The sequence below is a fragment of the Leuciscus leuciscus genome (assembly GCF_965113295.1).
Source record: "Leuciscus leuciscus genome assembly, chromosome: 11".
NCBI classification, from domain to species: Eukaryota; Metazoa; Chordata; class Actinopteri; order Cypriniformes; family Leuciscidae; genus Leuciscus; species Leuciscus leuciscus.
This window is the reverse complement of record NC_138735.1, coordinates 19,752,194-19,768,928: the sequence shown is the minus strand read 5'-3', so window position 1 is coordinate 19,768,928 and position 16,735 is coordinate 19,752,194. Positions and strand designations below refer to the sequence as shown.

Genomic DNA, 16,735 nt, shown 5'->3' with positions numbered 1-16,735 from the left:
ATTATAAAAAAAAAACATATTTCTCTATAATTCTATTTTCCTGCTATATCCATATCAGAAGAAAAGACCATCAAATGAATGCAACAAATCAAGAGATAAAAGTTGTTATTCTGATAGATCTTACAGATAATGGCATGTCTATTTTCACGATCCGTTATCACAGTTGAAATGCAAGGCACTTTAAAGAGAGATCTGAATGTTATCATTAACATCCTCAAGAGTAAGGCAAACTCCCACTGAAGCACACTACATAAGAAGTGTGCTCTCTCTCTGCTTGAGTTCTATAGTTAGTGTTCTAGCAGCTTGATTAAAAATAATTGGTGACTGTTAGTTTCTCTGCGTGTCATTGCATCATGGGATTTTTGCTCTAGGGCTTTCATCACGGTCCAGGGTACTCGAAAACTGCAGCCGCTCCCATTCCAGTCCCAATGCACATGGACACCACGCCATAACCTCTGCAACAAAAAACATTAGAAATGGGAAAAGGGATTGGCATCTTTTTTGTTGCTGTATAGTTACTAATACTTATAGCTGTATTAGGGCCCTATGATTTCCACGGTGTGGAAAACGTAGATGGAATCCTGAATGCAGTCATAAATATGGAATTTAATGTGTAACGGAATCTTTTTTTAAGGATTTTATGGGTAAAAAAATTAATTTTGAAAAAAAAGAAGATGTCTTATGTCCGTTCACCTCTTGCGTCTGCGTTTGAGCTCATTGAGCAAAGTCACGACCTGTCGAGCACCAGTGCAGCCCAGTGGATGACCAAGAGCAATGGCCCCTCCATTAGGATTCACTTTCTCCATAGGAATGCCCAGCTTTTCCACACAATACACAGCCTAGGATAATTGTGAAAGTTGTTGATATTAATAAAAGGAAAATACTGGAAAAACTGGGGGTAATCCGGGAAAATGTATCAGTCACCTGACTGGCAAATGCTTCGTTGATCTCAAACACATCAATATCATCCACAGTTAGCCCTGCACAAGCAAATGCAATAACACGGCTCATTTACAACCATTATTTTGGAATAATGAAAATGGAAAATCGATTCCAATACATTTTTCAAGCATGATTACTACTGGAATATAAATGGCTCAAATGAATGTAGAGGTACAGTAAGAGCAGCTGTACTCTCACCAGCCTGGTTGAGGGCTTCTGGGATAGCATAGGCTGGGCCGATGCCCATTACGTCCGGTGGAACACCCACCACAGCACTCGCCCTCAGCACCCCAAAAACAGGAAGTCCCAGTTTCTCCACCGTAGATCTCCGCCCAATGAGCACTGCCGCAGCACCGTCACTCACCTGACTGGCATTCCCTGCAATGGGAATTAAAGAAATTGAGTAATGGAATTTACCATCCTTTTTTTTTTTTTTTTTTACAAAAATTCAGCATGCAAACCAGCTGTGGTGCTGCCGGTTTCCTTGAATGCCGGTCGCAATTTGGCAAGGCCTGCTAAGGTAGTCCCAGGCCGGATCCCATCATCCTTTGTGACAGTAATCCTGCGCTCAGTGCCATTTTCTTCCACAAATTTAGTAGTGACTGGTGTGATTTCTTGATCAAATAAGCCCTTTTTCTGCGCCATGGATGCCCTAGTGTTATAAAAGTCCACAAATAATTGGTACTTTAATAGAGTTGCTTTGAGTGCATTTTTTTGTGTGCAAAATACTAACAGCTGGCATGTTTAAACCATTCATAAATATCATGGGAGCACCTACTTTTGTTGGGAACTGAGTGCAAAGCTGTCCTGTTTTTCTCTAGTGATGCCATATCTCTCGGCAACGTTCTCTGAGGTTATTCTGAAAGGAAACATACAGAAAACAGAGGAAATAATGTTTATTTTAACGTAAAGATTAAAACACAGTATTAAAGAATAACATCTATACCCCATGGGAATGATGCAGTCACTAGCTTTCTCGTTGTCCATCAGTCGGGGGCTGATGTCTCCTGGGTCCCCTGGCGAACGAAGGGACATGCTCTCCACGCTGTCACGAAAGAGCAAGAAGAAAAGAGATGAGCTATAAGATTCAGATTCAAAAGACATAAACTACCAGTCTTAAGTTTGGAATAATTTAGTTTTTTTTTTTTATCTTTGTGAAAGAAGTCTCTTATACTAACCAAGGCAGCATTTATTTGATCAAAAATGCAATAAAACGGTAATGTGAATTATTAATACAATTTAAAAGAACTGTTTTCTATTTTCTTATAGTTTAAAATGTCATTCCTGTGATGTCAAAGCTGAATTTTCTGCATTTTAGTGTCACATGGTCCTTCAGAATTTATTCTAAAATGCTGATTTGCTGCTCAATAAATTTTTTTTTTATTATAAATCATGAAAACGGTTTTGGCTTCTAAATATTTGTTTGGAAACTGTGATTCATTACCAATCAAAAGTTTGGGGTCAGTAAGAAGTAAAAAAAAAAAAAAAAACTTTTATTCAGCAAGGATGCATTTAATTGATCAAAAGTAATAGTAGAGGCATTTATAATGTTTCAAAACATTTCTTTAAAAAAATGTGTCATGGTTTCCACAAAATATTAAGCCACAAAAGTTGTATTCAACATTGATAATAATAAAAACTGTTAATAATATCTGAGCACCAATAACAATTGATAATAATTGAACGGCAAATCAGCATATTAGAATGATTTTTGAAGGATCATGTGACACTGAAGACTGGAGTAATAATGATGCTGAAAAAATTCAGCTTTGATCACAAGAATAGATTACATTTTATAATATATTAAAATAGAAAAAAGTTATTTTAAAATGTAATAAGATTTCATAATATTTGATTAAATAAATGCAGTCTTGGTGAGCATAAGAGACTGCTGCCAAAATCATCTTTAATTATTCCAAACTTTTGACTGGTAGGGTACTGTATACATTCACACAATTAAAAAGATAACATTTGATAACACAAAAAAAAAACACAAAAAAAAAAAACACAACAAACAAATATAAAAATAAGGATCTTACACAATGATTAATACTATAGTATATACCGAAATCAACAATTACAAATGTGGCATACTAACCCACAGGCAAGTCCCAGGTCATACGAACCTCCTCTGATTCCACCTTAAAAGGCAGAAAAAAGCCTGTTTTAACTGCAATCTTATATTTTCTTTTGCTGCAGCCCAAAATGTGCCATTTTACTGCATAAATGTAGTTCTTACCCGCAACATTAAAAAGTGCTTGTAGTCCAGAAGAGCACTGCCTGTTTACAGTGTAGACCGGTACAGACTCAGGGAAGCCACTAAAAGTTGAACAAACTCTAGAATTTTACAGTCAATTCATATGTTTAGCAATATCTTGATTTATTGGGAATTCTTTGCTCATTTTACCTTAAAAATTGTCCGATTCGAGCCATAAGTGCACCTGCCCCTGGTTGTAGAACATTACCTGAAAAACAGCAGTCAGTTTAAGTTACTCTTCATATATGATGTAATGTTAATGTTATAAAGATATAATGTTTTGCTCAGACTGGCTGTCATCTGACTTACCAACACAAACATCCCCTAGTAAAGAGGGTCGCAGTCCCACATCCTTAAGAACTGCACTCATCACTGCACTGAGCAGCTCATCTGGGGTAGTGTCCTAAAATATGGAAATATTACATATAGAGAGAATGCAGTGAATGTCACTGTCAAGCAGTCATTACAGCCCACCTTAAAAGATCCTCTCTTCGCCCGGCCGATGGCTGTTCGGAGCCCATGAACCACAACGATATCATTTGGATCAGCAGCTGATGCGCTGCACTGCCTCATTCCAACGGGTTTATTTGACGACAGATGTCCCGACAAAACCTGCACTCTGTGCATTTTTAATGACGAAAATGTGGACACGAAGAAAATAAAAGGATTACCGTTTATTGAGATATACACATATGGCAAACAGTCACTGATGTGTGAACTATGCTCTATATTTCTGATGATGTTTCCTGGTGAACCTTGCTTCTCTGGTCACACTGGTTACCATTGGCTAGTGCGTTCTGACGTCATCGTGTGGAATTATGGGTGATGAAGTACACATGTGGAGTTCCTCAAACATCTATCTATCTATCTATCTATCTATCTATCTATCTATCTATCTATCTATCTATCTATCTATCTATCTATCTATCTATCTAATTGTAGTAAAAGTATTTTAAATTATTTACTAATTTTAATACCTAAAATTAGTAATATTTCGCTGTGTTCTACATTTTGTATGCAACCATCTAAATTTTGATGTTTATGTAATAAACCTATTATGCAAAATTGGAATTTTACATGGTGTTTGAACATGTGTGTTGGCAGTGTGTGTACACAACCACCCTATAATGGTAAAAATCCATCCACCCACCATAAGCAGAACAAGCCTTTTGCAGATCCTAGTAATGTAACGTCATATTTGCATAGGCCCCGCCCACAACTGCTAACGGGCTCTGCCATTATTAGCATAGAACCCGCCCTGAGTGAGCAGTACAAGTCAAGTCAAGTTTATTTGTATAGCGCTTTTCACAATACAGATTGTATCAAAGCAGCTTCACAGTATTAAATTAAAATAATACAACAAAGTTTGTTTCAAGAGGAATTTATTGATTGATAAAATAAAATTAAATATCCCCAAAATATCCCCAACTGAGCAAGCCAAAGGCAACAGTGGCAAGGAACCGAAAAACTCCATCAAGTGACCTAATGGTGTCCTAAAACTCCATCAGGTGACCTAATGGATAAAAAAAAAAACCTTGGGAGAACCCAGGCTCAGTCGGGGGCCAGTTCTCCTCTGGCATTTATGAGCTAGAGGCCGGATTGTAGTTTGAACTGTAGTATTATATGAATGCCTGGCTGAAGAGATGCGACTTTAATCTAGTTTTAAACTGGGAGAGCGAGTCTGAGCAACGAACAGTATCAGGAAGACTATTCCAGAGTTTTGGAGCCAAATGTGAAAATGCTCTCCCTCCTTTGGTGGTTCTGGATATCCTAGGTATGACCAAAAGCCTTGAATTTAGTGATCTTAAAGAGCGCGATGGATTATAGGGCGATAGAAGATCCGTTAAATAGACTGGAGCTAAGCCGTTTAGGGCTTTATAAATAGCAATACCTTAAGTTATAATTAATACGGAGCTTTAACCAATGCAGTGAAGATAAAATCGGTGTTATATGATCATATTTTCTTGATCTCGTAAGAACTCTAGCGGCGGCATTTTGGACTAACTGTAGCTTGTTTATTGAGGATGCAGGACAACCAGCTAATAAAGCATTACAGTAATCCAGTCTCGAGGTCATGAATGCATGAACTAACTTTTCTGCATCAGAAACTGATAGCATATTACGTAGCTTAGCAATGTTTCTAAGGTGGAAAAAGGCTGTTTTTGTAACATATGAAATATGATTTTCAGTACAGTCTGCCTTGTTTATCTCCTCACCATTTAAACAGCAGCATTCAAGAAATGTATTCTTAATATAGCTACTAAAGTTATTCAATCAATAGCAGTGGGTTATTTTCTATTTTTCTTTTGTTGTTTGATTCATATTAACACTATCAGTAACTGTATATTATGCTGCTTTCACTTTAATACACATAACTAATATACACATGCAATTTCTTTACTTGCTGTTTACATTCACACACATAAGAAACCGACTGTGTTTATGGGAACTTTGTTTAACATAACCTTGTGTGTACTTGACAGTTTAAGCGCAATAAGATGTAAAAGAGAACTTAGTTTATTACTCCCGGCGTTCTGTGCAGGCGCTTTGGATGTGTGGGCTCAGAAAGTTTAGACTGATATGGCTTTAAAACACATGCAGATAATAAACAATCATGACGATGAATCATAGAGATGAATCATCTCAGATGATATGATACATGATAGAGATGATGTATCCGAGGAGCGAGCTGTCAAGGCTCCGCCCTCTTCTGGATAAGGGGGTGGGGAGCAGCACTTCATTGTTTTTCCTTCCACTCAAAAATGGGCATTTACAACATGATAGTAAATGCTCTCTGACGTATCTTGAGCTGAAAATTCACAGACACATTCTGGACACATGTGACTTAAATTACATCTTGTAAACACCCAGCAAACATTTGGACGTTTAATGACCGTTGAAAAGACGTCCGTCCGAGACGTCCCGTCATGGTTGAAAAATAGTTCCAAAATGGAAGTTGAACCGACGTCATTTCTGGCCGTGAATTCCACGTCTTTTCTGGCCGTGAATTCCACGTCTTTTCTGGCCGTGAATTCCACGTCTTTTCTGGCCGTGAATTCCACGTCTCTTCTGCGCGTCCCTGGACGTCTAAATGCGTCGTCATATGTGTTTAAATGTGTTGCTGCATTGTTTAAGTGTATATATAAGCCTGCATATAAAATAATCACACACCTATTGTGTAACATCGTGAAAGACAATCAAGTCTTGAGGTTTAGCCTACACATCTTGACAAAGGTTCTAAAAAGGTCCAAAATTGGTCCAGTCAGACCTGAACGTCAATAAAACGTTTTAATCACGTGTACATCAAAAACAATAACACATTATTTGTGGACATAAGCAAAAAAGAAGCATGTTCTGATTAAGCACAACATTTTATTGATATTGAACAGCCAAAATTTCTCTTTATTTTTTTCAATGTTTAACATTTCGTGAGCTTAGAATTTTAAGGTTCTATCTCCACTTTTGGTTGAAATTGAGTTTTTGACAATCTGATCCATTAGGTGTTTATTAATGCCTGTGTGGTGTTATTTTTGTAAAAAAAAAAAAAAATTGTTAGTAGTTATTAATAAAATAAAAGGTTCCATCTCACAAAACATAAACCGAGTTTAAAAACTTTGATGCTTTATAAACTACAATAAACGGAGATAGAACCTTATAATTCTAAGCTCTCGATTTGTTAACCAAACTAAAATACCAATTGCAAAATACTGAATTATTATATAAAGATAGTTCACCCAAAAATGAAAATTATGTAATTTACTCACCAAATTCCAAACCTGTATGAGTTTCTTTCTTCTGCTGAACACAAAAGAAGATATTTTGAAGAATGTTTGTAACCAAGCAAATAGAGCATCCACTGACTACCATTATTGGAGAAAAAATGATTATTAATGGGAAGCGACATCTGCTTGGTTACAAACATTCTTCTAAACATCTTTGTGTTTAGCATAGAAAGGTATACAGGTTTGAAACATGAGGTTGAGTAAATGATGACAATTTTCATTTTTGGGTGAACTATCCCTTAAACACATTGTTTGGCTCATTTTTTGTATCCACCACCCCCAGCTCTTCCTGGAGTGTGTTTCAGGTGTTCTGCCATTGCTGCATCAATTTCAGTGTCTGTAGCATGTGGGCTCCACCTCTTCACAGCATCTAAGGGAAGAGAATATATTTCTTTTTAAAATAAATTAAAATTAAAAATTTGAGGTAAATGACATGCACTTATTTTCAAAATATTTGTATGGTCTTCAGCTAAATTCAAAACAGCATTTGTCCCCTGCCTCTTCAATACCACTGTGGTGCCCTTGAGAAAGACCCTTAACTAGGTGTGTAACAGTGAGAAAGTGAACAGGACATTTCTGATAAAGACAGGTGGGCTGTGATGTCCCCTGAATAGACATGTTTAGCAATTCTAAAATTACAAAATTTTTAAAGCAGTTACGGAAAACATACATGTTCAAATCCAGCTAAACATTTCATTCTACTTCAGATAATTTACTTTCTGAAAGAAACTCTCAAAAGGCTACATTAATAATTTACAGTAATAACTTTGACTGTATCATTAAACATACTTTATACTATGGTATACCGTTGTATAAGTTCAAAGCAACTTTTAGCCTACTAGCTAATTTTAGCCAAACTCAGTTAGCCAATTTCAGTTGACAATGTGGGCATCATTTCTTTCGGTTCATTCATGTCAAACAAGTCAAACTCTAGCACGTGAATCTAATAATACAAAATGTACGTACCCAACAGTAGATTTTTAATAATATGGGCCTCAATTCCTCCTCTCTTCGTGGTTGTTCAAACTTCAGTGTTCCGGAGTGAGTCTATGGGGAAAACGCGTTAACATCTCGTGAGATAATCTAACCTATCGCGGGATTTGGTAATGTCGGGAGATCTTTTGTTACATCTTGGCAGCACAGTTTTGGCAATTACATCCAACTCAGACATAAATGGTGACCAGATATATTTCTGTTTTACATGCATACATTCCATAAAAAAAATAAAAATAAAAAAAACAACATTACCGAAAAGGTAAGGTAGGCTAAGGTTGAAATAATGACTAAAATGCAGAGGCTTTGCATTAACTTAACCACACTGGGAACTGTGTGATTATAATTTATTTAAACAAGATAAAGTAAATATATTTACTTTGTATACAATTCGTGTATTTCATAAAGATAATTCCTGGGGGGGGGGTTTTCTGTCTTGCTTGACTAGATGTGTAAAGGACGTCAGTGGACGTGTATTCACAGCCTTGACGTGTAAAGGACGTCAGTGGACGTCTTCACAACCTCTTAAAAACTACTTGGGCAATTAAATGAATTTTTGCAGTATTAACCATGCAAGGATTAAGCACAGCTTTTGCATATTTCACAAGGATTCCATGATGGAGGGTCATGATGGACTATAAATGCACGTGTAAAAGACGTCGCCAGGTGACGTCCTCTCACCCGATACTATAGACGTGTAAAGGACGTCAGTGGACGTATTCACACAACTTATTAAAACTTTAATTTAATAAAAAATTTAATTAATTATTGCAGTATTAACCACACAAGGATTAAGCACAGCTTTATCACAATTGATTTCATAGAGGGTCATGATGGACTATAAATGCACGTGTAAAAGACGTCGCCATGGTGACGTCCTCTCTCACCCGAAACACAACATGGTATATATTGAACTACACGTAGCTAAAAGTCAAAATAACAATTATACATGCAACCTCAGATAACTGTAGACATGCACACATGTATCTGAATGCATTTTTAGGAAATGTTCTGTGTTACATATTTTTACCGATTTATGCCGTCATACCGCGACTATTTTTGGCCAGGGACACGACGTTGCCGTCGGACCAATGTTTGCTGGGCAGGGGCATAATAGTTTCCCTTTAAACGTGCAAAATCACATAAATCAGGATATTAAACTGTTTCGACATGCAACAAATGTTTGACATATTTTCTAACCTAATCTAAAATTAGTCGAAAATAACAATTACAGTAGGCTAATACGCTAGACCTACTATTCTTTTATAGTAGCCTTACTGTAGTTGCATATGATGTTTCCAATATCTGCTGCAGTCATAATTTAGTTTGAACTCCTGATTAACATTATCTGCGCCTACTTTTACTGCCCATTTGATGAAAAAGAAAAAGGAAAGCACTTCATTTTTTTTTAGGAGTTTCGGACTTATTTTTGTACCCATTTCGTAAACGATGTTAAGCCCAGTCGGCCGAGGGCGCCAGAATCTCGTGCAGCGGCAGCGAGTCTGAAGCACGCGCGTCATCGCTTCCTGAGGCTGACATTAGACTCGCTCGACTCGCTCCTCTGTGGAAAAACTCGGCGTCAGTCAATGTTTGCGGAGAGGAAACTTTCTTCCTTTGACGGCGCGCAGTCGACGAGATTTGCAGCTTTCCCGAGCACACACCGCTCCATCTGTTTGGATTACTGACATCTGCGACTCCAAAAAAACATAAACCGGAAAGCTTTTCGGAAGGTGGATTTGTGAGGTTCCCCTCAATTTTTGCGTGACAACTGTATTCAAGTGCGCGCGGCTTCCGGATATATCACTGTTCTTATTGTATCTCTCGGACAAGAATTTTCCTCTTCACTGCGTTTAAACCCAGAAAACTGCTTGCTTTGAATCGCAGCTTGGTTTAATTTGTCTTAAGTGTCAGCTCCAGTATGAAGATACGCACGTAAGGTGAGTTCTATGTAGAATAATAATGACTGCATTTATATTAACAATGGTGTGCAAAGATTTGCTATAGAGAGTCAAATGCAATAATGTTAGTTACACATAAGGCATTAGACACCAGTTCAAAGAGTACTGCTATTAAAGAAACATATTCTGAGTTTATGTTGTGTTTTGTTTAGGCAGAACTTTAACACTGTGAGTAACGAATGCTTATATTTGCTGGAATTATAGGCTATATGACATTTGCTAATGCGACCTCCTGAACCTACTTGGAAAACACTGTATAGCGTTATAAATGATATAAAACTCTGTCTTAAAATATTTGTCTCTATAGTTGTGTCTACTAGTATAGCCTAGTCTATGGGTCATTAGGCTATATGGAATTGGATTAAAAAAAAATCTTGAAATCTCAAAATAATAACGTGACTTAACGTCTTAATATTTGTTGGGTTTTGATTATGAAAAAGTAACAGGGTTGACAGTTTTACTCTTTATCTAGCTACAAGATGTTTATTAGAAAGAATTTTATATACATTTCTCAGTAATAATTTGTTTACTGTACAAATTTAATGGTAACAGAGTTGACTGATTATTAAGTCCATTACTGACAAATTATAATAAAACAAATTAGAAGATAAAGTGTCTTTGATGTTCTTAAAGAGCATGATTTTTTTTTGGAATTTATGGAATTTAACATTGTTTTAAACAAGAGGGAATAATAATTTTAACAGGGTTGATGCATAACCTGAGTACACCCAATTATGGTCACAGTGTTGACTGTTTAAGATCTCCTCTTACTGACAAACTTGAATTATAAAATGAAATGATTTAAAAAAGACCTTGAAGAGCACGGATAAAGGGGAATTATGATGTCAACAGGGTGGATGCATAACCTTAGTCCACAACATAACTTTTTAATAAAAATATTTTGTCAACTAAAGCCTGAAATGATATATTAAATGAGTATATATCATTATTACTGAGTATTAAATACTAGTTTTCTTTTCTTTTTTGCAATCAAATTGTGCGTAACCCTTATGATAAAATAAGACATATATATGTTTAAGTTAATGGCTGCACAACCTTTATGCCAATTAAATATTAACGAGGGGCACAAAAGGCACCCCTTTCATGGAATGACCTATATAAAGCTTTAGCTGGTTTAACTACAGTTAAATATATCGAAAGCCATATAATAGGGATGCTAATGTAGACATACAGACGCTATAATAAAGTAGGAAGTTGATGGAATGTGCTGGCCTGCTTTTTCTTCTTGCACTCTTCCTTCAGTCACTCATTATCCCCTGACTCTAAAATACTTGAGTTGTTGTTTGTTTATTAAAGATCCTCCTACTTAATGAGTCATTGAATATTTTTGCAGTGTGCACAGATCTGTCTCAGCCAAGCCTATGTTCAAGAATGTTTCTCACGGCATGAGGAAGAAATCTAGATGAACTTTGTTCCTTCATTGCAATGTTGACTGAGCTTCTTTTGAGACTTAGACACCAACCGAGACTAGTCTTACTGAGTCATAATACTCACCTTAGACTCAGGTGCAGTGATCCACATGTATAAATAGCCTAGCCTATTATTGATATCACATTTTGGGCAAAACACCCCCAGCAGACTGCTGGAGATACATTCCATAGGAATGCAAGATGAGTTGGATGGGATCATCTGAGTTCTCTGACCTTAAAGTTTATCATCTTTAGACAGGCCTGCTGCACACTCTTGTAGCCAAATTCTCAGGGTTCATGTTTATACGCTCTGGTTTAGGAGCATCTGGACAGGATATTGAATTCGCCCTCCCTAGTAATGCAAGAAAAAATTATTAGTCTTTCAGTTTGATCATTAGACCCCTAAAGATTCAAGTATTCAGAACATTTGTTCACTTGCCATCACACACAAGTCTTCTTCATGTCCGATGGAAGATCTGTCCAGCGCAGACAGGTAACAGGAACATTTCGAGGCAAATATGTTGACTTAATTTCACCCTGAGTCATATTTTTGGGAATCCCTGAAGGACTATTTTGGCAGAGAGACATTGAAACCTGTGATGAATGACCACCTTAGATTAGGATGTCGGTATTTTATCCTGTTCCCTTAGAATGTCTGTTTCTTGGCTGTAAGTCAAAGTGTTGTCTGGTCAGCCACAGATCTTCATGATGGATCATTAGTTTTGGGCCTAATCTCAGCGCTAGCCGACTAGACACGGAGGAAATCACAGTGGTCTTATCACTTGCTTGAGTGATTGGACACGCACACGCCAAAGAGCCAAGGGCCAGGGGTCAGTGTGATTTGAGCGGCTCCTGCGGGCTCTTTCTCTAAAGCTGTGGAAAGAACAGAGTTGGTGCTTCACCTCGAGTTCCATTTTGATAAAGAAAGAAAATCTGTTTTTAGTGTAAGACATCAAAGTGTCTAAATTTGGGTCAGGGTTTTCCAGTTCAGAACTGGTCCATTATCCGTAAAGTGTTCATCGAAGATATCATCCAGTTAGTGTGTTAATTAGAAATAGTTTTCTTGGATAGCGATAACACAAGTTGCATTCGAGGGTTTCTTATCTAACTTCATCCCGTTAAGCACTTTGGTAGTTCCCTGTTTTAATGAGATGAAAGGAAGCCCTTTAATTAGGTCCTGTGTGTCTGACAAATTGAAGTGCAGGTGAATTGCCCTTATCAGAAAGAGTGGGGAAGCACTTACCATTCGAGATTGAACAATATTGCCTTATGACCAAAACAACACAGATTATTTAGAATACAGACTTTTTTTTCCTCCAAAATATTGTCTTTATTCAGATTATTATTTTGCTTAGTTGTCCAATAACCAGTTTTATTCTATTTCTGCTTTTTAACACAGTAATAATTAACAATGAAAACATGATTTTTGTTTTTTAATAACTTAATTCAATTATATATTGATAAATATTATATTATATTTGAAGTATTAATGTATTATTATTATTATTATTATTATTAATTTAGTTATTTATGAAAAGTTTTTTGCGATCTATAGATGGTAACAACTTAATTTTCTCAATTAAATTTTTATTATAAAGCCTTTTTCACAATACATATTGTTTCAAAGCAGCTTTGCAGAAATGCATGGTTGCTGTTTTTATATTATCTTAATGCATATTTGTCCACATTTAGCAGTTCATAGATGGGCATCATGATGGTTTGCATATGGCGATGATATAACAATACAATTATTTTCTATATTTTTTTTGTATCGCTTTATGTAGCTGCACTGTGTATGCCATTAGCGCGTGATACATTTGTAGTACTTACAAGTTGGAGTTATTAAAGGGGTCATGCCATGTATTTTATAATCATTTGAATATGTTCCTTGAGGTTCACTTATAATGTTAAAAACGTTTTTTATTAAAAAAAACAAATGTAAATGGAGAATTTTTTTTATTTTTAACCCTCATTCTGAAATGATCAGTTTTTAAGGAGTGGCTCCTTTAAGGCTTGTCAGTAAAAGGCCACTGTTATGATTGGCTTACGTCACTGTATATGAAATGGTATCAACGCCCACTCACTATTGCAACTGTTTTGAAAACATTATCTATATAAAACCGTAATTTAGAGATAGCATTATGAAATCATTTACTTGCGATTTGTGATGCAACTGCTGTCAGATCCTAGCCTGACGTCGTCATACTCAGATGCTAGTCAGAATGTGAGTCTGATACTGCTCCATTGGGCTGTGATTATGGGGCGTGTTTCAACCGAACCAGGAAGGAAAAAATGCCTTTGCACTCAATTGGATAGACCTACAACCAATCAGAGCAACGGAATAAGTGACGTATGTTCTTCATTCATCTTTCCGATCGACAAATGCCTTGATCGCGGTTCTCTGTTCCTCTTTTAAAATTAATGCGCTGTCGATATCTTCTATAACAGACGCGATGGCGGAATCTACACATGATGTTTTATAAACAAAGTTCGGGAGGAGCACGTTCAAATAATCAATCCAATCAACTTGTCATCAAACAATTACCATGTCTACCCTATCAGAATGAGAGGAAGCATATATTTATTCACTCTGTCAACTCACCTAACATTCCTTGACAGTTTTCAGCATCCCTCCACTCACTCTTGGCTTGTTCTTCCACAGCCTGGAATACGGGGGAAGTACTTTGGGTTCGGGCCGAATACCGAGCCCTGAGCCTCTCCTCAGACAGCACGCCAAATATGCATTTATTCTATCTGACTTATTTGTAAGTGTGAACTCGTGAAATCTCAATTCTCCAGCGGCAGTCATCTTTGTTGTAAACGAATTCAACCCAAGCGCTCTTTGATGACGTGGATGATTACGTTACCGTTGCTCATCTGTCCATCATCGTATAAAGCCCGCCCTGACAATTTTATTGGTCCGAACAATTTTTGTTCGGGCATAATAGCTCCTCAACGGATCGAGTCAAGACCGAACTTCCCGACCTAAAAAATTAGTGGGCGGGGCTAAGTTTGGCTGGCATCCAGGCTAGTCAGATCCTATACTGCTCTTTGCAAATCTCTATTACAATGTGCCTCGTTTACCAAACAAAATGCTCCGAACAAACATATAATCGTCCGACGTGATCCGGGACACCATTAAAATAAACCATCCACTTGTTTCCGGCACTAGGATCCTTCTGAAGTCTGTACAGAGACGCAAACAAGCTGTTTAAATTGGACGAGTAAAAGCAAAAATTTCTTTCACTCTTTCATTTGTCCTGTTGTCGACAGACTCAAGCGTGTGAAGTATGTCAGAAACTGAACGGACATCTATATCCAGTGTTGACAGTGATTAAAATTGGTTATATTTGCTTTTGATGCGACGCTCACATCCAGTGTAGGCAAATGTCAGTCATTAAGCTATTGAATGCCAGTGGGCGGGGCCTATCGTGAGATGATGTATAACTATTGGTTGATGTCTTGCTCTGGAGGTAGTCATATTTAAATGTATTTGCCAGTGTGAAATCACAGGTCCCGCAATATCCAAACGAGCCATTTTTTTGGAGCTCGAATAAATTAATGCTTTGTTTAAAATGAGAGAGGCATTTAAAGCTATGAAACTTGCAGGATGTTTTAATGGTACAAAGACCTCTTATGTGTCAAAAGAGCAAGGCAAATTTGATTTCTCATGTCATTATCACTTTATGACCCTTCATGTTTTTAATACATTTTGCAGTGATGTGGAAATGTTTCTAAGGTGTTCTGAGTGGGTTTTAAGTACATTGCTATTGCTATGTGATTGCTAGGGTGTTCTAAAGATCCTATCTCCAAGTCTATGATATTCTGGTTCCTAGCAGTTGTTCAGGTCTAATGAAATTCAACAGTGCTTCTCTCCTCAACAAGCCACACGATTTGAGGTATCATTCATGTCCGTATAGCATAAATATTGCTGGATGAGTAATGTGTTAAAAACCCTAACCCTATAAGTAAATGCAATAGTAGTGATGCTTGCCTTTAAAGTTTCTTCCATTATATAAGAGATCACTGTAATCACCCTGAATGTTGCGTCTTATTTTTGTTCAGTGTCAGGTGTAACTTGGGCAGTTTAATTTGATCTAACAGCAGTTATTATGTCGTATAGTTATTGACTCGCAGTGAAAACCTCTAACGCGTTAAAGCATCAATCACCTCCAAAACCGAGTGATACGTGTCAGATCCCCTTTTTAACCTGTCATGAGCAGCGCTGCAACCTAAATGGTCTCACTGCAGGCACAGTGAAGGGTAATAATTGAAATTCCACTGACGTTCAGAGCAGATTTCTGCCGTTGTAATGATTTCAGCTGCCCTGGAGACATCTGCTACCATATATTAACACAAATGAGCAGAAAAACAAAGAAATTGTGTGCATGTGCGCGGGTGTTTGTGATTGAGAGGCGGTATACAATGATAACAACATATTATTGTGCAGATGGTGCTTGTTTTCTGTGTCTCAAAATATATTCATTTTGCGAAAATAATCAATGATTGCCGTTGGACAACAATTCCATCATGATGCCTTTTTGTGAGTTGAGCTCGCTGTGTCTAATTTAATTTTTCAGGTTGGCCATTATTACATGCAGTGTCCTCTATTTATTTTTATCATCAGGACTACAAGCGATAGGACTTGATCACCCTATGTATTTTTTGGAGGCATAAAATTAATTTGACTAATACTGTAATGAAGAAAAAGGCCTCATTAAAAGAAAAAGTTCTTGAGAAGAAAACGTTATTAAGTAGTAACTTTTATACGTTTTTCATTGTTGTTTCTTAGAAAAAATATTTTGACGAGACTGCTTATTATATTTGAAATGTTTTGTTCACCAAAATAAAGGTCAAGTGATGCAACCAACACGCAGAAAACAGAAGATGATGTCATAGTGAGAATCTAAAAATGACTGTGCATGTCAGTACTCAATAACATTACGTCTTTTAAAACATCAATACAATTGACCTATTTTATGGCAAGGCAAGGTTATTTCAGGCTGTTAAAATGTCTTGTGATTAGTGCTGTGACTGTCACTCGATTAAAATTGTATAATTTCACATTGAAATGTATAAACAATATAAAGAATGTATATTTAAAATACTTTACGTTCTATGAATGATGGCCAGTATCACCGATATCAATACATACACTTTTTCTCATTTGCTGGGGTAATTATAGCCAATCAGCAATACAGTATTATTGAGAGTCGTCATTTTTAACCTTTAATAGGCTTTAAAAAAAATGACAACTTTTAATTTAAGTGAACTTCACATAAAACTATTAATAAATGTCACATTTAGCTTAACGCTAAGGATTTTTCTACTGGCCCAGTCAGGCCAGTTCTGATATTTACCTGCTCTGCCAAA

General features: G+C 36.7%; 2 protein-coding genes and 1 long non-coding RNA gene across 4 annotated transcripts in view; 1 reads left to right on the top strand and 2 right to left on the bottom strand.

Moving 5' to 3' along the window:
- Positions 1-88: 88 nt before the first annotated feature.
- On the bottom strand, positions 89-3,972 carry acaa1 (acetyl-CoA acyltransferase 1). The gene is made up of 12 exons (XM_082183914.1): positions 3,674-3,972; positions 3,509-3,602; positions 3,350-3,407; positions 3,182-3,261; positions 3,041-3,083; positions 1,889-1,987; positions 1,721-1,801; positions 1,404-1,594; positions 1,141-1,320; positions 925-980; positions 694-839; positions 89-455 (listed from the first exon to the last, which is right to left on the bottom strand). The coding sequence occupies exons 1-12, from the start codon at positions 3,824-3,826 to the stop codon at positions 380-382; spliced, it is 1,257 nt and encodes a 418-aa protein (XP_082040040.1). The 5' UTR covers positions 3,827-3,972; the 3' UTR covers positions 89-379.
- A 2,579-nt stretch (positions 3,973-6,551) lies between these two features.
- Positions 6,552-9,065, bottom strand: LOC309509272. 2 transcript variants are annotated; one of them, XR_014209836.1, is made up of 3 exons: positions 9,005-9,065; positions 7,948-8,028; positions 6,552-7,351 (listed from the first exon to the last, which is right to left on the bottom strand). It is a non-coding gene; the product is annotated as an uncharacterized lncRNA (long non-coding RNA). The 2 variants fall into 2 exon arrangements; XR_014209837.1 differs by lacking the exon at positions 9,005-9,065 and having other exon boundaries at positions 7,948-8,998.
- A 415-nt stretch (positions 9,066-9,480) lies between these two features.
- The window catches only part of map3k22 (mitogen-activated protein kinase kinase kinase 22), a 55,073-nt gene continuing 47,818 nt past the window's right edge, over positions 9,481-16,735 (top strand). The window contains exon 1 of the mRNA XM_082183905.1: positions 9,481-9,911. The gene's annotated coding sequence lies outside the window, so the exon portion shown is untranslated. The remainder of the gene's footprint in view (positions 9,912-16,735) is intronic.

What these genes read in the sequence shown, in the direction of transcription:
- acaa1 (XM_082183914.1), bottom strand. Translation starts at nt 3,826, where the DNA reads ATGCACAGAGTGCAGGTTTTGTCGGGACATCTGTCGTCAAATAAACCC. An exon ending in AACCGGCAGCACCACAGCTG is followed by an intron (nt 1,321 to 1,403) that starts GTTTGCATGCTG and finishes TTCCCATTGCAG; the next exon opens with GGAATGCCAGTCAGGTGAGT. An exon ending in ACGAAGCATTTGCCAGTCAG is followed by an intron (nt 840 to 924) that starts GTGACTGATACA and finishes CAATTATCCTAG; the next exon opens with GCTGTGTATTGTGTGGAAAA.